The sequence below is a fragment of the Onychostruthus taczanowskii genome, unplaced genomic scaffold (assembly GCF_017590055.1).
Source record: "Onychostruthus taczanowskii isolate IOZ18803 unplaced genomic scaffold, ASM1759005v1 scaffold104, whole genome shotgun sequence".
NCBI classification, from domain to species: domain Eukaryota; kingdom Metazoa; phylum Chordata; class Aves; order Passeriformes; family Passeridae; genus Onychostruthus; species Onychostruthus taczanowskii.
The window spans coordinates 656,136-677,165 of record NW_024496968.1 but is presented as its reverse complement, the minus strand read 5'-3'; the positions used below and the strand labels follow the sequence as shown (position 1 = coordinate 677,165).

Below are 21,030 nucleotides of genomic sequence, written 5' to 3'. Positions count from 1 at the left end.
CAGAAATCTTCTTTCTTGTTTGAAGGTAGTAAGGCATATGTTATCTCAGTCTAGACTGCAACTGCATCTTACTGTGCTCCTTGCAAAGAGCTGTAATGCTACTCAAAGTAGGAAAAAGGATAGAGAAGCATAGAAAACCAGACTGGTTTTTGTAACAAAATAAAGAACTTTGTGTTCTTAAACTCACAACAATAGAATTCTTTTTCTAGGTTTTAGTTTTTATTTCAAAAGTTGCAGCTATTTATTGTGCTTGGTTCAGTTCAACACAATGTTTTGCAAGAAGGATATTTAAATATTTAACAGCTTTGTTGTGGTTTAATTACTTACTAAGTCTAGGGTATTGCTTTACCATTTGATAGTTTTTAGGCATCAGTGCACATCACCCAAAGGACACACATAAGATGTGTGCACACATTCCAGCCCCCAGAGCTGGAATTCAGATTTGCTTCCTTGGTTGTAGACAAAGTGGAAATCAGAAGGTGCTTTGTTCTTTCAATCTGAAAGTCTTTAATTTCATATTGACAATTCACACTAATACTCATTTATGTTTTAATCAAGGTAGGGTTCTAAATTAATGTTAAATTAATGTGAGGGTTTAAAGTATTACATATATGGAAGATTTCAGAAACTGCCTGTTTGTGGAAGTAGCATGCTTTCTTTAGTATGCAGTGAATGCATATAGTTTAATCAGTTTAGTGTAAAAGTTTTGGTTTTAATCCACTGACTAACACTGTGCCAGACTAACGCTATAGAATTGTCGAGGTATACTTCATATGCTTCTTACGTATGTTTAGTAAGTGTATTATCATCTTAATGGGAGCTTTGTATCGTATAGTTAGTTTACCTTTAAAATACTTTAATTTCTTTTTTAACACTTTCTAAATTCTCCAGTGTTTCTGTGCCAAGAAAAGATGTCCGGGAAATCAGTGAAACTTCACCAAAGCCTGATGCGTTGCTAAAACAAGGTAAAAATAACTTCCTGGGAGAAACACTTGTATGTATTTGCTTAGTTACATGAATTGCACTAAATCTCTGGCAGATTGATTCATGTCTTAAAGATACTAAAATATAGGATCTTTTCTTACAGAGTAATATATTGAAGGAGAACACTTATGGAAAGTTAGAGGAACTACTTTTTTTTTTAAACAAATAAAACCTAACTAAGCAAAAGCCTCAAAAGCAACATCCCGCCTGCTCTGCACTGGCTTTAAGTGTAGGCATGTCAAACATGCACACATTGATTCTATACATTAGATTTTTCCTTTTGCTTTAGAACATCATAGAATTATTCTCACGATAGTGCCCATAATAGTTGTAAGTAAGTTGCCTTTATGAGCTTTGAAACTGTGGAATTGTGAGTGCATTTGAAAGTTTAAGCTTGCATGATGAAACTCTTAGAGTTAGCTTGCGATTGTTTCTTCCTCCTTGCCCTCCCTTTTTGATATATATAAACTGCAGTGTAAACCTGTTGGGTAGGGGTTTCCTCAGTTAAATTTTCACATATGCTTATGCAGAAGATCCTTGTTTGTGTCTGTAGACGCTAACATGGTAAAAATACTAGCAATATTTCCAAGTGCCTTGATGTGCAGAGAACACTAGGCCAGTTTGACTGGATAAGACAAATAAGGATGGACAACATGGAGTGGTTGTTGAAGATCTTTTAAATTGGAGAGGAATTGTTACTTAGCAGTCTTTCCTTCTTCTCCTCTTCATTACTGTTTTTTTAATTGAAATATATATGCGAACTGATATTTCCTGCAGTGCTAACAAAGGCTGGTTCTTTTACAGCTTTTGACCAAGCACTTGAATTCCGTAAAAACAGAACTGTTCCTAGTAACTGGAAAACAGAATTGAAAGAAGACAGCTCCAGCAGTGAAGCTGAAGAAGAGGAAGAGGATGAAAAAGAAAAAGAGGATAACAGCAGTGAGGAAGAGGCAAGTGAAGTTAGTAAAGGGCACAAATACACAGCTGATAAAAATTAGCAGGGACTTATATATTTAAGTAGGCCTTTTAAACATTAGGGGTCGTGTAACAGGTTAACATAGACAACACTGTTAACATAGGCATTATTGAGTAACTCACTCTTTCCCAGATCTGCTGACGAACTGCTCCACTCCAAGCTATCGCTCTGGCTACCCTGTGTAATGAAGCAGAACTTTCAATCAAGGCATTAGCCCCCATGCACTCCATTTCCACCTTTCTTCTCTTTTTTGTTCTGCAAGTATGGAGTCACCACCTCATGCTTGGTTTTCTGATCATCTGTTCTTTACCCCCAGCCTTCTGTCCTGAAAAAAAATCAAGATGAGAAAAGAAGAAAATTAGTGGAAAGAACTTCATTTCACAGCTGGCTGAGAGGCTGAAAGAGAGGCTTTTGAGGCTCTTACTTCTCTGTACCTTCCTGTGATACTCTAAATCTGTATCTGCCATAATAACTTTTTTCTCTCACTAGGGTTTGAGAGCTGTTCTCTTAATTTTCAAGCAAGTACCAGTAATGCAGCAGACTTAATTTTCCTATTAGTAGGGGAATTGTGAAGAAGAAACTGACCTGGTCTGGGTCTTAAATCGTTGTTAGGGTCCTTACCTCAGTCCATCTCCCATGGATATTGTTGCTCTGGCATACCAGAAGATAGTATTTCATCTTTTAGTCATTCATTTCTTTAAAATGTGTTGGGAGACTGCAAAAGTGTGAAGTTATGACTTTGTCACCTTTTCATGCTTATAATTTCTTTCTGCCTCCTCTTTAAGCTTTCAGAAGATTATCCAGCTCTGATCAAAAGTTTGCAAAGGGCAGGCAGTGCTCTACTTAGTATTTTGAGGAGCAAGGAATAGTTCCTTGGGCTCAGTACAATTTCTGAACCTTGTCAGCAGATTCCTGCCCAGCCATGAGCATGATGCATGTAGAGAGGTTTGTATCTATGCAGAATGACATATCATCTTTATATAGTGATCATTCCTGCACTACTTTTAGGTGAAAAACACAGATCCTTTAGCTATAGCGTTTGTAAACATTTGACCTTGACTCTTTCAACACCGTCTCTTGAGCTCCTCTTAGTTGCATGTGACATTGTTTGAGCTAATTTTTCCATGTGCTAGACATAAAGATTTCATTTCAGACAAATATTTTGGAATTTACTGTATCACCTCTTGTGATAATATCTTTTCCAGTAAACAGTGATTTCAGTTATTTGTTGAACTAGGAAGTTTCTAAAACAGAGGCAAATTTTTTTTTTCACTTCTCTTTTTTCTTCTTTGCTCTCCTTTGTGGTCAGTGGCATGTATGTTTCCTCTCTACCCATATTTGAGCAGCTTCTGCAGCTTCTTCTCTTGTTTTTGTTATTTTGTACCTATAACTTCCTGGTTATCAAGCAGCATTTCTTCCCAAACAGGACCTGTGGGCCTGCTCTTGGGACTTCAGCCGCCTGCAGGTTGTTTTGCTGCTTCCCAGGACATGATGGCTTCCCTCAGGCCATCCATATGGTCCTACTCCCCATAAACCAGAACAAAACAAAACAGAAAACCCTCTGCTCTTAAGCTCTTAAAGATGTCACCACAGACTTAAAAAATAGATACGTCCGAACTATATATATGTTACCCCATTCTGTAGATACATACATAGATGCTTTTCTATATCTCATACCTATATACATGCTTCCAACCTATATAGATAGGAGTTGACATGCAAATCCTCTGTACTTATCTTCTGAGAAGAGTAGTTGCCTTGTTTTTTTTCTCTTACTGGAAGAGACTGGAAAATGGCCTTCCGTTACTTTCCAAATTCTGACGGTAGGTAAAAGAGTTGTCGAAGACCCTCTCTTCCAGTGCTGTGCTATACTACTGTGTGAATTTGTGTTGCAAAAAACGTGTTGTTTTCCTGGATTTTATTATCCTATGTAGAACCACTTTATTTTCACTTGTAGCATAGACAAATACATTAGGGACTGCATAGTGACCAGTTAGCACTCTGTTTGTGTAACTTGAAAATAAGCAGATATGACAGTGTGACATGCCTGCTTCAAAGCATTATCTAGGAAACCTTGTTGTCTAAGTGGATTGAGACATTATTAACAGATACTATTAGTATAGTATAATACAATTGACTCTGTTGAGATTCTGAGAAAGTGTAAATGCTTTTCAGAGGCATGCATGGTCCTAGGCTTTCCATGTTAGCACACTTCCGTAGAAAGTTACTTTGTTCTCTACTGGAAAAATAATTAAGTCTTCATTCATTTGCCGTTCTGGCACCTCTGTGAATTTTCACATTAGAGATGTAGAAGTACCTTTCAGGCATTGGACTGTATAGAAGAAAAGGAGTGTTTTGTTCAGCCTCTTCATCACCTTTACCTTATTTCCCCCTGTATTTAAAAAGAATACATTCCTTCCTCAAAACATTATTGGGTTTCCTGAAGGTTTTGTTCAGTGACACCTGTCACCCCTCCCCTAAATGTTCTGAGAGACTAATGTCTTATGGCAAGTTTTTTCTTGTTGGTTAGGAACATGAGAAACCCAAGTAGCTGCTCATTATCTGTTTTCCATGATCCAGCAAATGCTGGTAAAAGTGCTTTCTAAGTACCTGCTGTGGGAGATAAGGAAGGGAAAAAAAAAAAAAAAAAATTGCGCAGCTTTGGAGTTTCATTCCACCCAAGTAATTTGTTCAATGTGCCCTGTGGAATATGAATGTTCTTAACTTACCCAGCCTGTCCTTGCCCATCAAAGCTGCCTGCTCTGAGTTCTGCTGGTACACTGGGTGTCAAATGCCCAGCACGTGATGCCCCTGCAGAGACTTTCCTCTTGAATTGCCTTTGCAAGATTGGAGTATTTTCATTGCATTTCTGTTGATAATCATACCTGAAGGACAATTGTTTCAGCTTGTTGTGAATACTGGTTCTTAATTTTTTTTGCCTGTTTGCTATGATGGTTATCCAAGTGCATTTAATGGGTAAGAGGAAGTACAGAATTAAAAAACCCTACTCCTTGATAATAGTTACAGCCTTTCCTGACCTTAGTTTCAGCTGTATATCTCTATATTAAATAGATTCAGTAGATGTTGGAGGGTTTGGGGTTTGGTTTTGTTTGTATGTGTTTGTTTTTCTCAGTTCTGTTTAGTAATGATATTCTGTTTCTTTGGGTTTTTTCAACTGTCTTAGTATGACTTTAAAGACAGTATGTTTTTTCCCCTTGCTTCAGGGTAGGTGAAGCTTTAATATTTAGTACAAGGAGACTGTTGAAGATTGGAAATTATACACACGGAATGCAAATACACCAAAGAAAAATAATTTAGCTTAGATTACTGAATAACTAGTTATTTTTGGAAACTCTGCGGATAGTATTAAAAATCAATCAACTCATATTTGGTGTATTGTTTTGCTGTAGGTCAGTCATCGGAATTTGAAATACTCATATCTTACTGCTACTATTTGTGGCAAGCCCCATTTCCAAAAGAAATGATGAGGTGTTAGAAAGTAAGCCATAGTAAGCTTTGTTATGAAACTCCATGTTTATTAATCTAAATAAATTAATACAAAGGTTTATTAGTGCAATGAACTGAACTTGCAAAATACCCATTGTTATTTCAGTTCTGGGACTGATCCTGCTCAGCTGGTGCCCCATGGCAGTTCACATGAAGTGCCATTGGCTGCGGTTTGCCAGTGCAGTGGATTGGAACTTCTAAGAAAGTGCAAGCACCATTTGCTCTTTGACTTCATCTCTGAAAGTGACGTAGTCTGTCCAGGAACCAAGGAGTCACTTAACTGCAGTAGAAATAGAGCTGAGATTTCTGATATAATCTCTTGATCATTAATAGCGCTGTCTCCCAGACTTTCTGCCTAAGTGGATGAAATTGAGAACACTCTTGATCTATGGTATCACTTATGATACTTCAGTGATCAGTCAAAAATCCAATTTTGATGTATGTTTACAGTCAATGTTTTATATGTTTTGAAGCACTGTAGTTTATAAAACTTGGTTTCATGTGGCACAGGACTGAGAGCATGTATCTCTCTGTGTAATATCCTGTTGCTGACTACAGTAAAACAAACTTAAACATTTAAACCTAAATTATCATGGCCTTGTATTTCTTCATGAGGGAGTATAACTCAAAATGGTGACAGTTTTCTTGCATGCATTGCTTTAAACAGGAGGAAATAGAGCCGTTTCCTGAAGAACGAGAGAACTTTCTTCAGCAGTTGTACAAGTTCATGGAAGACAGAGGTAGGCATATCAATTAACTAGTAGTGCTTTGCAGTACAGTTTTGGAAACAGGGAAACCATACTCATGCCTTCTGCCTTCCCTACTATATGGAAGATGAGTCTGTCACTTGACTCATCTCCTAAATGCAGTCCCATATTTCTGCTTTCAGAAATAAATGGATATATATAAATATCTGTCCTATTATGTTTTAATTATATATTGCACTGTGTTTGCTATAGTGTACTTATAGAGCATATAATCAAACATTTAATACTCTCAATCATATTAATTTATATTCTCAGTTTAATAACTTTAAAATACCAACACACATACCGATTAGCTCATGGAAAAATGCATTTACTTTATGCTGATTTTCTTTTGTGAATCCTGTTAGCTTAAGTGCCTGAACATTTTGCATAGATTGTCATGTTTTTGAAAGCCAGTACCAGTCGTTATGTTAAATCTTTACCAGGCTTTTATATATTGCAAGAAAAGGCAGGAGTGAGGGTGTCTGTATTTAAATTACTATTATAACTGGTTAAATTAGTATCTTCTTATTGCCACATGAAATGAGTTAAACTGTTCACAAGAGATGACAATGTGATAGCTACTGCTAGTACAGTAGCATAGGAAGTTTCAGCTCTTGAAGCATTGTGGGATTGCTCCTGGTGAGGGTTGGTTTGGGTTTTTTTAAATCAGTGAAAGGACTATTGTATTTTCAGATGTAATTGTTTCAGTGGGTGAAATAAAAATATGTAAAATAGAGTTAGCAAGAAAATTTGCATCATTTCTGCATGTTCAGTAATGTATGGAAGAAAGTACATATATGCATTAAATAACCCATTTTCCCTCTAGTTCAGTAACTAAGACTCTAGACTTTAAGTTTCATGAAAAGAAAGTATGAGATGCAGGAGGTGGAGTTTAAAATACTGTATTTTATAATAGTGCATATGATGTGAATTTAATGTTAGTCTGAAAAAATTACTTCAAAACACCCTAACAACTGTTTTTGTTACCCAGGGACTCCTATTAACAAACGACCTGTATTAGGATATAGAAATTTGAATCTCTTCAAATTATTCAGACTTGTACACAAGCTTGGAGGATTTGATAACGTGAGTATTAGTACGATGAGTACTCCAGAGCCATAAAACATGTGGATGCTGTTCATTATTGTGGAATAATTTATTACTCCGTGAAGTACTGATAAATAACACAGGACAATTAGATGTATGAAAGTTTTCTACTATGGCTGCATAAAACACCCTGTAGCTCTAAAAACCATGATTTAACATGAAACAGAGCTAGTTAGAAGCTAAGCAAATTACACATCTACTCAGCATGTTTAATTATTGCTGCATAAAATCAGCCAGCACGTGTGTTTTTGTAATACTTCAAAAAACTTTTGTCTGATAAAGTTGTTACCTCCACATGAAAGGAGTCACTGCTCAGTAAAATCTCAAAGACAGCCAATTTGGTGGCCTGATGTGAGGCCCTTAATTTCTATTTATTCTGGGCAGTGTAAAGAAGAATTTTCTGACGGGGATTAGTGAGATTCGTCTTGGAAGGAGTAATTGAAATACATTGAATTCATGGCCAAGCAGATTCTGTTTGTGCCTTGAACTGCTTCCCATGAATGTAGCCTGACAGCTGAGGAGGTCTGTTTGTGCAGTGACGCCTTTCTGACAGGCAGGACAGGATGTGGTACTTGGGTATTGCAGTACATCTGCTTTACCTTCACAGATGGTTAGAAATGGGCACATCACGGATCTTTGTCACCAAAGGGCATATTAAGGACATAATGAAAGACTGGTAGGCACTATGTCTGGTGCAGTACTACCAGGGCTGAGTATTGTTAATGCTTTGACTTATTTTTTTCCTTTCCAATTTAATGAAAATTCTAGCTCTGATAATTAAGAATTACTTTAAATATAAAATAAAAAGCAATAAATGATGTACTGATTTTTCTGATAGCTATATTTTCTTTCCTCTGTTTTATTGCCACCTGGAGAGGAAAGCCTGCTGTGGCTTGTTGCATTGCAGAAATGCTAAATTGCTTAAAGTGATTACATTACACTGCAGTTTGCATTACAGTGAAATACTGTGTGTGTGATAAATAGTAATTTTATAGATCAGAGGAAATTGCTTACATTTATTTTCTGAAGCTGTAAACTTTGTCAGCTTAGTTTTTTTGTCAGTGAATTAATTCAAAAACAATGACATCATTGTCTTTAACAGATTGAAAGTGGAGCGGTGTGGAAGCAAGTTTATCAAGATCTTGGAATCCCTGTGTTAAATTCAGCTGCAGGATATAATGTTAAATGTGCATACAGAAAGTAAGTAATATAGCCATGTAGTTTATGCTAAAACTACAGTGAACTGAAGTGATGCTCTGTTACGATAGGGATAATCTACATAAAATCCATAACTCTTTGTTTATAATACAGCTTTTAAGGCTTTAAACCTACTGCCCATGTTTAGCTTCTCTAGGTTGGATTTTCCGTCTTTAGTCAAACTTGCTTATCACAAACAATTTATTTTATTTTTTTTAGATATCTCTATGGTTTTGAAGAATATTGTACATCAGCTAACATTGAATTTCAAATGGCATTGCCAGAGAAAGTGACGAACAAGCCTTGTAAAGACTGTGAAAAAGAAAAAGAATTGAAGATGCATGAAGAACCAGAGCAGGATGCAAAAGAGATAAAAGTGGACAAGGACGAGCACAAGCAGGAAGAAGTAGAAGTAGTACAACAAGAAGAAAAAAAGTTCCCTGAGAATGATAATGAAAGTAAAGAAAATGATAAGCCCTCTGTTCTGGTAATATATTTTAAAGTTCGTCTTATATCTTGCTTATAAAGTCTGTTGGTGTGTTAATAACCATGAATTAATATGAAGATTGAAATTTCTATGATGGATTTAAAATAAGACAAAAACTCACTGTAAACCTAATTCAGAGCAAGATGTTTGAGCTGTATTTACCCTAGCTGCCAGTTTTAAGGGATCATGATGTCAAAATGTCTGACTTGTTAGAACACAGCTGCAACATTCCACTTGTTTGAGGGCCTTCTGGGTGAAATGGAGACTAATTAGTGCCCAGCTTTATCCTTATCTGTATAATGCATGCTCGCAGCTATAATGTTGCTGATATTTTCATTAAGCATTTAGCTATGCTTGTAAATACTCATAATAATACTCATAAATATTGCTGTTACTTTTGTGTTCACATTAAATCAGTGAAGCTGTGGAAAGACCTGGGCCATATTATGTACACATGGTCTAATGTAGTTTAGTGGTCCAGAGAAACAAATGTTTATAGCTTTTTAAAATCCACTGTTGACTCAGTGGCTTTAGCAGAGGAAGTTCAGGGTCATAAACTGATATGCTGCGCTGTATAGGCCTCGGAGTTTGCTGTGGAAGCAGTGTGGCTCCTCAGATCAGTGTGCAACAGAGCTGTAATAAGTGGCAGCCAGCCCTGGTCTGTGGGCTAGGGAGGCATTCTCTGGGAGGAATGCCAGATGGGCCAGTACTGGTATTCTGCATCCCAAGTGGAAACATGCTTTGTGAAGTGTTTGTTTTGGAGATTGCTTTGCAGTCCAAGTCTAAGAGCTGCATGCCTATATCATTATGATAAAACAAGCTAGGACACTGGCTGCAACTTTAAACTGTTAGGTTTAGCTTAAGACTTTCAAAAGGAAAAGCAGCAGAGGTGCTGTAATTTCAGGACAAGCCCCACCCTGTAGCATTGTTTTGCTGTTATGACTTCAGTGTGTTTTGTCTGCCTTTTCTTAAATCCTTTGTTTTCACCTTGTGAGTTAACTAGGGATTTTGTTATCCTAGGGAAACAAAAAAAATTTGCCAGATTCTGTGTTTACTCAGCCTGATCAAGAAAAGGACTTAAATATAATCAAAACTGAAGATGAAACCAAATTGGAGGATAAAGAGGAGGAGAAGATCAAAGAAATGGAAAATCCTACAGTAAATGCAGATGCTGAAGAAAAAGAAAAATTAGGGTAAGTTATGCTATTTCTAATCAGATGAAACATTGGTGTTTATTAAATTTTACTCTTGTAATTTGAATTTCAAGTCAGACATGCCGTTGTTAGTTAGACTTGTATCTTCTGGAGACTGATGTGTTCATAACTTTGTCGTGGTTAGGCCATCGAAGTTCATTGATCTATTTTTAAAAGAAAAGCCAGCTTAAGTTTTACAGGTTCCAGGCCTAAATGTAAGCTGAGTGAGAGCAGAATTTACAAATCATAGGTCACTATTTGATTTAATACAAAAATATCACAATCATTGTGAGGAGTATTTCCATACTTGATTTTGGTACAAGGCAAATGTGTTTCCAGCTTTTGCTTTTGGACAGGGGTGTGTAACATGGGCAAAGATGGAAGTAACTTGCATTGCTCCGTTAATGGCCTTGCTGCCTGGTACTGGCAGGAGTCTCTTGTGCAGACCTTCAGACAGGTGTTTTGAAAGTAGGAGATGGAAATAATAGGGATGATCAGGGCTATCAAATCAATGAGTTTGAGTGGATCATTTGGTTCATGGAATGGGCAGGTTTTCCTGTTTCAGTTCAGGAAAATCTCACAAGTGTTTTTCAGCAGCCACACAAAAAAAATTACAACCAGAATATAGTCCTCATTAATCCCCAGTGTGTTTGCAGTTTGTTCTTACAATTAAAACTTTCATACAGTATGATTTCAGTATTAAGAACACAACAATTCCCTTTAGAGGTCAGATAGATCTCTTTTAATACAGGATTTGTCTGTAACAAATGTAAAAAACCCAGTAACAGATGCTTAAGGGAGAAGCTGTTACAAAAGGGAAAGCAGATAATGACACCTCCTTATACTTTCACAGCAATATGTATATCAGGGATGTGTTGGGTTTTGTAGGGGTTTTTTTTTTGTAGTTAATACCATCTGTTGCCTGACCACTAGTCCCTTTGTTCATTCCAGCAATTTTGTTGTTTAGTAGATCAGCTGTCTTGTCTTGATCTTCTGTCTAAATATTGTTAGCTCTTAATGCTTCTTCTGGCCCATTAAAAGTTGTGGCCAGTGTGTAATGGTTTAGTATATTGATTTCTGATTCATTGGTAGTAGTTATTTTATTTTTACTTTTATTTTATTTTAGACTTTGATTTTTTAGCGGATTCTGGAATGATCCTTTTGTAAAATGTTTTTGTCCTCCTGAATATTTTCAGTGAGATTTTGTTGGCAATTTCTGTAACTCAGAAATGCAGAATACAGAAAAACCAAGTTCACCTGAGCTCAGTTAAAGAGCCTTTTCTTTGTGGCTGTGATTTTGTTTGTATCCTATGTAAACTTTTCTTTTTTAAAATACTAATTGCTGGACTTTGCTGCATTTGCTATTTTTAACATGAACTAGAGGAGTTGTACTTTAACAGGTTTGCAAGATTTTCAGAATTATTAAAGAACGATTTTACAATGCTGCTTTAAAAATATGGAACTAAACAGATAGAAAACTTTGCCATACTTAGAGAATAGCAGTTTGTGAAGTTCCTTAAATTCTGTATTTGTATATGTGTATGTTTGTGATGTTACTTTTTATTTATTTATATACCTGAAAAGTATGGTGGCTTCATGCTTACCATGCTGCAGCAGTAAATGGTACATGAAAAATTAGAAGCTGCATTTGCTTTTCAGTAATCATTTAATTTTATTATTTTAAGTTGGGGTGTTTTAAATCCAAATTCATGTCAATTTGCCTTATTTATTACACTAAAAAATGTTATTAGTGTTCTTATTTTTTATTTGTTGTTTAGGAAAACAATAAAAATCTGTTGAGAATTTCCTTTTAAGTTTTCCCAATTCACCTGATAGCAATTGAATGAATTCTTTTCCCTCTGCTCCTCCTTACTCATCCCAGTGGAAAACTCTTCCAACTAGTATTTTTGCTATCATGACTCATGGAAGATTGTAATGAGTTGCTTAGAATAGAAAGCATAACTCTAAAAAGAGGTGTAGGTGGTGATGTGGTCATTGCTGGGAGGTATGCTGTGTGAAGGGATAATTTAAATTACAAAAACTGAACACTTATAGCGGGTAATTGTACGTATTTATAAGCAGTATTACTGTAGTAGCACTGTTAGCATGATTACTTTTCCCTTCTACCCTCTCAGATTGATAGGGAGTACAAAATGCACTTGTATCAGCTTTAAAGAGCTTTTAAAAATGTCACGCTCATCCTAAGTGCTAAATAGTGTTTTTAGCATTTATGCCATAAAGGCTTAAAGGAAATTTATGGGGCATTGTATTAGATGTTGCACTTCCCTATACCCAACTTCATGGATTAGAAGCGGCAAAACTTATGCAAAGGTGGAGATGCTGTGGTTGGAGTTCTTTGTTGAACTGAAATGCAAAGTGAAAACAGGTATTTTTTAATGTGGAAATTAATCACACACACCAATACTCAAAATGTAATAAAAATAGATCCGTGTGAAAGTCAGACTGAAATTTTGTTATTTGGTGTATTTAAAATGTCTTTCTAGCACTTTTTTAAAGTTATGGACCATTTGTCCTTCACAGTCCTAACAAATTAAATCTAATGTTATATTAGGCAAACTTTTAGGGTTTTCTATTTGCATTTATATCTATAGGACTTTGGACATCTTCATGTAGCTTATTTGTCTATAGATGTAAGGAACCATGAGGACAGAAAAACTTCTGGGTTTCTTCTTGCTGACTTTCTTATGGGAGGACTGGGTGTAACTCTCAGCTTCCAAATCTCAGGAAATACTGCTGGAAGCCAGGGCTGTTTATTTTCTACAGATTTTGTTTCTCTGTGCAGTCCCATGTGTCTCAAACCTTTGAGATTGCTACCACTTGAATTGTATGGTTCCATCCACACAGACTTTAACAATACGATGAAGAGGAAGAAAGGCTCAACTTTCTCTTCCTTTTTTCCCCAGAGTGCCAGTTTCTTTCCTGCTTGTGTATCTGAGGACACTGAGAGTAAAGATTCAAAGGGCACCTTGCCCTTTATTCTGTACATCCTTCTCTTGTTCGCTTTTTGCTTTGTTGTTTTTGGGGTTTTTTTCCTGTGTCTAGTGGAAGATACCTGTGCTAGACAAAGGTTGTAGAACTTGTGGTCATTAAAACAAGTTTTTAAAAAAGCCAGTAATATATCTGTCCCAGAGGGTCCTTTACAAAACTGATTTGTAAATCATCCTTTTCATCAAAAAAAGTAGTTATACTTGGCCAATAAATAAAGAAGAAATTTCAAAATCCTTCTTCTCAGAAGTTCCTACAAACTTGATGTTGTGGAAGTCATGATCTTCAAATATAGCACTGCATAGGTGGTGTGCTGTTTCCTTTGTAGCATCCAGTAATATCAGCTGTTTTAACTTGTTGAACACTTGAGTCAAAGTCAACAAATTGGGAATGGATCTGTTTTTCTACACAATGAACAGTGTAGACAATTGAATATGTTCCAAAGAGATTGAGGCCAGAAGCCTAGTGGAGATTTTAAAAGGTGTGAGATTTTTAGTACAGGCTAATAAAATGAAATGTAAATCTTTAAAAATTTCATAGTAGGTGCAGTTTGGAAATGGAACTGTAGCTTAACTGCTATATAACCAGTATTAGTAAGATTTCCCCCCCCCCCCCCCCGCCCCGATAGTTAATTCAACTCCAAGTTTCTGTGTTGGTTTTGCAGTTTTTTATTGAGATTTTTTTTTTTTGGTTGGTTTTAACACTTTGCTCCAAGGCACCTGGAACAGACCACTATCAAGAACTCCATACTGAAATGAAAGTTTAAATGCTGAGAATCTGGGTAATTTTTGCTTCTCCACAAAAATTTGCCGCAGTTATATATGGGTAATATTTGGATTTTTGAGGTGCCCAGGCAAAATTCTTTTAAGAATCCCAATTCCAGTACATGGACATAGCAAGAGCTTTTGTTCTTCTATTTTCTTTCTGGTGGCTGAGGTGCTGCCTTAACACCAGGAAGAGTTGCCATTACTGGATCTTACCTTGTTCTTGTTCATCAGACTGTCACTCTCACAAGTCCTTATTTGGCCTTAGGAAATTTCTTGAATTTATTTGTTTTTTGTTCTTGAAAACCGTCTAATTTTTTTTATTTTCTCCAAGGAATGCATGAACGAATGTCCTTAAGAAATGCTTTAGAAACCTAAACATTTCTGGTTGTCTGATACTGATGGTTTAGGTCTTTATGGTGTGGTTTTCTAGCAGCTGGTACTGTCATATTTTGACAATATTACAAGATGAAAATACTAAACATTTAGTTTTTGGTTTAATTCTGTTCAAGTCTATCAGCCATTCATTCACATGCAAGGAAAAAATCTTAATCTTAAAGCTGTATGTGCATCTTTCATGCAGTAGTAACATTTCCCCTCCTCTAAGCAGTAGGAGGGAACTAGGAATAATAAAAGCAGTAATTGAAAACTAAGTCAAGATGGGCATTGTTTCATATGAACGATTTTACTAAAGGGTATTGCCCCTGTGGGGTAAGAGGACTACCTGCTGTGCCTGTTCTGCTGCTGAAACTTTTTGTACAAGAGTTAAATTTTCTGATAACACCTGTTAGGGATTTTCTGAAAGCAGTTTACAGTGGGCTTATATAATAGTCAGAAGCTCCATTTCACATACGGGAGAAAGACATTGTTCCTTATCTCTTGAAATGGCGCATCATTGTGGTGGTGGATATGAAATGATAGCAAGAAGGTTAGAATCTTTTGGAGTGTAGAATATTTTATATGAAAGCCATATCTCTTTGCTTCTGAAGAGTTCAGAACTATATATTGAGATAGCTTTCTCCAGTTTGATTCAAGTTTATGTGGAATTGATTTGCTTGGGAAAATGGAGAACAATGTGTCACGCTCAATGCTTGTGCAGTGTAAACGTATGCTCAGAATCTTAGATTGTTGGTGTGTATGCTAAAGAAAAATGCTTATAAGAACCATACTTAGTAGTTTTATTTATAGGAATATATTTCAATGCTCTTATTTGCGATGTATGATCTATTTATGTATTTCAGCTGCCTTTGTCTGAGGCAAGAAGTTCGTGGCATAGTCATGTTTTCAGAAACACTCTAATTGATTTTTTTCCTTAATATAGAATCCAGACTGATACATACAATGATTGCTTTTGATACAGCAATAAGCTGCAAATGACACAATAATAAAGTGTGGAGTGGTGGTGTAAATGTACTGGCTCTTTGTATTGAATGGAATGGAGACATCTGATTTGGGAAAAGTGGTTCTGCCATCATAGTTTCCATAGCAAATGGTCACTGTGCAGGTTATTAACCACGGTGGCTGCCACTGAGGCTTACATGTGTGGGAGAGTCTTTAAACACTCATCAGATACTGGGTGCTTCCAAGGTGAATGTGAACCAGTGCTGTAAAACCAGGAAGGGCTGTACTCTTCAGTCAGACTTTGGAACAACCCTTTATCCTTTTGAGGAATGTTTCAGCATGTGGCTGAATGATGAGAAGTGAGGTTTTCTCACCTGTCTGGCAGCAGAGGAACACACTGATCACAGCCAATGTGCTTGCATGATTGAAGGGTACTGTACTACACTCAGGTGTGACTCAGATCAAGGCAGTGCCTTCCCCTTCCCTTGGGACAAGGGTCCCTAACTGCATTTATTCCAACTTTCTGTGTGCAGACAGAAGTCTCTGGGGCTTTTATTTTCAGATTTTCTTTGTAACTTCAGAGGTGCTGTGGTTCAACCCAGCTGTCAGTTGTGTACCATGCAAATACTGGCTCACTTGCCTCCCACCCTGGTGCATCCAAAACAGAGCACTGTGCTACCAAGGAGAAATAATCTCTACCTTGACCAAAACCAGAAAAAGAGGGAAGACAAATAGTGATGATTTTTGGGGAGATGTTATTTTGTGTAATTAAAGATGAGATTTCATTGTCAAGGCATGAGTAAAGGTCTTAATGACCTCTCTGCCTTAAAACTTAAGGTCACCTTAATACATCTTAATACATTGGCAATGTGAAAACAGACTGAACATCTTTCAGCTCTGTATTATGAGAAGTAGAGGTTAAATTGTGCTCTAAGATGAGAAAAAGGGAAAAAAAATAAGCAGGAAACAAAAATAGAAGCTAATTCCTAAACTTGAAGTGTCAGTTATACTAAAGTTTATTTCTGCTAGTGATTCAATTAACTGTAATGACTTAATTAAGACAATAATTGAAATAATCTTGCTTCCTCAAATTTTAGAATAACCCCTGAAAAAATAATCTTTCATGTGCCATCTCACCTGCTGTGTGTAGCAGTGTGGTGCATCAGGGGAAGCATACTGGAGTAGGGTTAGGTTTGCTGCAAAACAGGAATTCTAGGAGGCAGGTATAATGTTCCAAATCACACTCTGTCTCATAGGCTTCACCTGGGCTTTGTTACAGCTCATGTTTTGTGCCAGAGAGTGTGGGCTGAAATAGACTTGCATGATGCTGCATTTTCTTGACTGGTGTAAGAGCAGCAGCGTTTCATTTATTAACTATGTCCGGTTGTTAATACACTTAATTATGGGCTTGTTGGTGTTAAATCTTTCTATTGACAGAGAGTGACCTACTGTGTGTGGTTTTAGCCTTTTGAGGGTATTGCTTTGTCCTTTGAAAGTAATGATAAGCAATATTTGTATCGTCTAAACATTTTAATGGTTTTACTTTATTAACAAATAATTTTGCATTCTTATTCATTAATTTCTTGCTTCTGAAGGTTTATGTTCCCAATCATTGTGAGATGGGGTGAGGGTATTCTTTTTAGTCTGTGGTTGTAATTTGTAGTGCTTCTGAGTTCTGATAAGCTTTCTGGTAATACTTTGGATTCTGGAACAGTTACACTTGTATTGCTGTGTCTCCTGTGCGCTGTATATGCACATCTGCTGCTGCCTTGTTTCATCAGCTGCTGCTGGGGGTTGTTCATATTGTTGTAGCTTTATGGTAGATACTGCTCAGTACTGGTTTTAAGTTGACAATTACTGTCTGCTGCCAAGAGATTTGTTTCTTTTTTCTTTCTTTTTTTTTTTTTTTTTTTTTTTTTTTTTTTTTTTTTTTAATTTATTTTACCTTTTCCCCATGCCCTTCCCCCAAATGGGATTTTGGCTAAACAGCATTGAAGAAAATTCAGTGATCTCATGCATACATACATGGACTCATGAAGTTATGACTGTGCATTCTGGATGCCTACAATCACTATTTCCTCTTAGAAACCTCAGTTTTGTGGCAGTCACGGCTTCTCCTTTGTCTGCACTGCCAGATTTGAACTATTTATGGCATTATAAGACAATATCTTCCTTGCAACCATTGATATGTGTTCTTGGGTTTTGTGTTGCGGTTTTTTTGTTGCTGTTTTGTTCCAGGAGCTATATGAGTGTGTTGGATTTTTCTGCTCAAAAATTATGAACATTCTTTGCTTCCGTTTGGTTTCCTAAAACCTTGAGCTTATAATTGCTAACCAAGTCACTCGTTAGAACACTTTTTAATTGCAGCCCTCTCTGCTGCCATTTTGCTTTTGCTTCCTGACATGCCTTCCACCCGTGTTCAGCCTGCTGTTCACATCTCCTTGACCATCCAAGTTACTCACCATGATGGTTTCACACATCTCTTGCAGAAGGTACCAATTTCTGGTATTTTCATGCAGTCTTTGTAGGATATGTTGGGACACCAAGATGAGAGAGACTCCAGATTTGTTCAGCTTTCCAAAAGCCACGGGCACCATAATTGCCAGTGTCTGGAAAATCCTGACTCTCCAGCATAGGCATACTTTACTTCGTAGACAGCGTTCGAGGATTGTGCCCCTAGATCTTGGAGAGAAAAAAATAAGAAGGCAGAATTTGGTCCACTGCAGTTTTGAAGTGTACTTAGTAACAGAGAATAAAAAGTTCATCTTGTTCTTGGAGCAGTGGTCACTCTGCTTCTGATCCTGTTTTTTTAAGCTTTTGTATGATAATACCTATTGAACTGAAATTGGCTAGGAATTTTTGTTTAGTGCAGCAGAGAGTATAACTTAAAATAATTTAAATTATTAGTTGGTGCTTTTTGTTGTTAACTCTGGAATTGTGTTCAGGGATTTTTCATCTGAATCTTTGGGCACCTTTTTTCCTCATTTCCTTGGGAAGTAAATTTTACCATAAGTGAGCTTTCAAATCTTGTGTATTTATGTTGCATTTTTAACTCAGGTGGTTTTAACTTCACTGGCAAAGTAGTTCAGTGAAGTGTATAGTTCTATATCTATCTATCTGCCTGTATTTATATCTCCTGGAAGGCCAAGACTTTGTGTATGTGTGTGTATATTTATACATATACATACATATATACATAAAAAATTAAAATTAAAATAGTGGCCTTCTTGAATTATACTGTAGGGTCCATGCCATATATACCTGAATAGATATGTCTTCTGTGACTTGTCACAGAAAAATATGGACTTTTTTACCCTTTGTCTCAGTGTGTATGCACATGTGTGTATATACATATATGTATTTGTATATTTAGTGTGTCTATGCATATATGTGACAACATTCATTTCTGAAGTAATTTTGTTAAATCAGTGTGGTTATACTACAGTTGAATTTAGCATATTGTTCTGAATTACCTTTTGCCAGATAACTAGATAGTAATACTGCAGTTTTACTTCTGCAAAGGAGCATCCTTTCGCTGAGAGAAAGTAGCTTGGCTTATCTGAGTATTTTCTACTGAAAATGTTATGGAAAGGCTTATATTATTAATACAGACTTCCCTCTTTGTGAGCTTAACTGAAATACTGGTGTGAATCAGACTTGGAGCAGTACTTACATTCTCTCTTATCCAGATAGCCAAACATACCTGTTCCGTGTGTCAGGTTTTTTTTTATTGTTGGCAGTCTGCAGTTGTGAATTTAGTCAGCAACTAAATCTGTTCTGTGTTGCACAGAGTGTGTGATTAGAATGGTACGAGGGCCAATAATGCTGCTTTATAAACCTAATTAAGATTAGAAGATATTTTCCCCCATTAACTTTTGTAATCTAGTCTGCCTCTTTAAGCTGATTGCAGATAATTTTCAGATAACTGAGCAGCCTGTGGCTGCCATTGACTGAAACAAGCAAGATTTGTGGTTCTTATTGCTTCTGAAAATTGGTCCAAAATAGCTAAAGATGTGTTCAAAACTAGCTTACTTCTGAAAGCAGTGAACACCTGCTTGTGTATTTATATAGTAATTAAATGCAAGTTTGACATATTTAGAATACTTTTGGTGTAATTGGCAAGGAGTGATAAGGTCATAAATTAGCACAGGTTGTTTAATTTGCTAATACAGTCACATAAGGTGTTGGGGAGTTTTTTGTCCAAAATCTGGTTGTGGTTGCAGTAATTTCAAGCTGTTGAGATAGAGTTTATGCATTATAACAAATCAAGGATTTTTTTGAGAAGCCAGTTTCAATAAACATTTGTAAAACTTAAAAAATGGAATTTAGAACATTTTCTCTATATTGAAAATAATTAATTTTTAAGTGAGTAAATTGTATTTAAACAACAACACTGCATGCAAGAATCATATAAAGATGAGTTTGAACAACTTCTACTCATACAGATTTTGATGGAATTTTTTTTTCTTTTAGTCACTTTTGCACCTTACAGTCACTGGATTTTGTGTGTGTTGCTATATCCTGTTTTGCTGATATTACTCAGCTGTAGTACATTTTCACATATTTGGAGCCTCCTGTTTCCCACTCTCTAATGCATCCACAATATTTATCAATATATGTGGTTTGGAACTGAAAAGCTTATGAAGTATCTCATATTAACTCTACAATTTTTTAAACCTTTCAAGAGATGACACGAATAAGGAAGAAGATGAAGATGAAGAAGAAGCAGAGGAGGAGGAAGAGGAGGAGGAGGAAGAAGACAACAATAACAATGAGGAAGAAGAGTTTGAATGCTATCCACCAGGCATGAAAGTCCAAGTGCGGTATGGAAGAGGGAAAAATCAAAAAATGTATGAAGCTAGTATTAAAGATTCTGACATCGAAGGTGGAGAAGTCCTTTACTTGGTGCACTACTGTGGATGGAATGTGAGGTAACTTGAGTTTTAGTTAGTGATTACTTCTTGAATTACTTCTCAAATACACTTATGAATTTTAAAAACTAAATTAATAGACATCTGGAGTCCTAAACTTTCAGTATTGGTGTTCTGTGAAGGTCATTGTACTGTATGAAACTTAGATTTTTATCATTATATAAATGCAGGGCTTTAGTTACTTGGAAAATCATCTTAAAATGACTTGTTCAAAGAAGGCTTCATTTGTTCCCCATCTTACTTTTAGATCTTCCCGTGCAAGAGAGACATCACTCTTTTCAGGTTCCTCCTCTGGCTCTCTTAAGCCAATTTTCTCTGATTCAGTGTTTGAGTAGTGCATTTAGCTGAGTGAGCTCACTCTTGTCAGTGAAGCACAGAGTACACCAACAGTAGGGTATTTAACTGGAAAACAACAAGATTCTTAGTGGCAAATAAGTGCACAGAAGTAACTGCATTTCATCTGATCTGATATCTATCCTCCCTAGCCCACCTCCCCTCGCAGCCAGACTCTTCTTAGCCTAGTGGCTTCCTCATGCTTTCTTTAATAGGAGGAGCATATGGTTTTTATTATCTTTAGTCTAGCATTAATAGAGATAATTTGAAGTATTTCTGTTGCTATTTCAGACCTCTTTTTTGCCTTTTAAAACTTGAAGCTACTTTGAAAACAGTAGAGAAAACTAAAATTTTTGAGCAGCTTATAAACATGTCTGCTCCTTTCCTCATTTCCACATAATTGCTCATTGTCCTTAAATATTACCTTTTAAACTTTATCACTATCTGTAAAAAAA

At 36.3% G+C, this 21,030-nt stretch overlaps 1 protein-coding gene across 4 annotated transcripts in view; it reads left to right on the top strand.

Annotated features, from left to right (window-relative positions):
* The window catches only part of ARID4B (AT-rich interaction domain 4B), an 88,162-nt gene that overhangs the window by 49,096 nt on the left and 18,036 nt on the right, over positions 1-21,030 (top strand). For 3 of the 4 annotated variants that reach the window (XM_041413917.1, XM_041413900.1, XM_041413909.1), the window contains exons 10-17: positions 892-965; positions 1,789-1,934; positions 6,135-6,207; positions 7,208-7,302; positions 8,426-8,523; positions 8,740-9,007; positions 10,028-10,200; positions 19,997-20,242. In XM_041413917.1, the coding sequence (XP_041269851.1) occupies positions 892-965; positions 1,789-1,934; positions 6,135-6,207; positions 7,208-7,302; positions 8,426-8,523; positions 8,740-9,007; positions 10,028-10,200; positions 19,997-20,242 (1,173 nt within the window). The remainder of the gene's footprint in view (positions 1-891; positions 966-1,788; positions 1,935-6,134; positions 6,208-7,207; positions 7,303-8,425; positions 8,524-8,739; positions 9,008-10,027; positions 10,201-19,996; positions 20,243-21,030) is intronic. The other variant, XM_041413926.1, reaches the window with a different exon arrangement.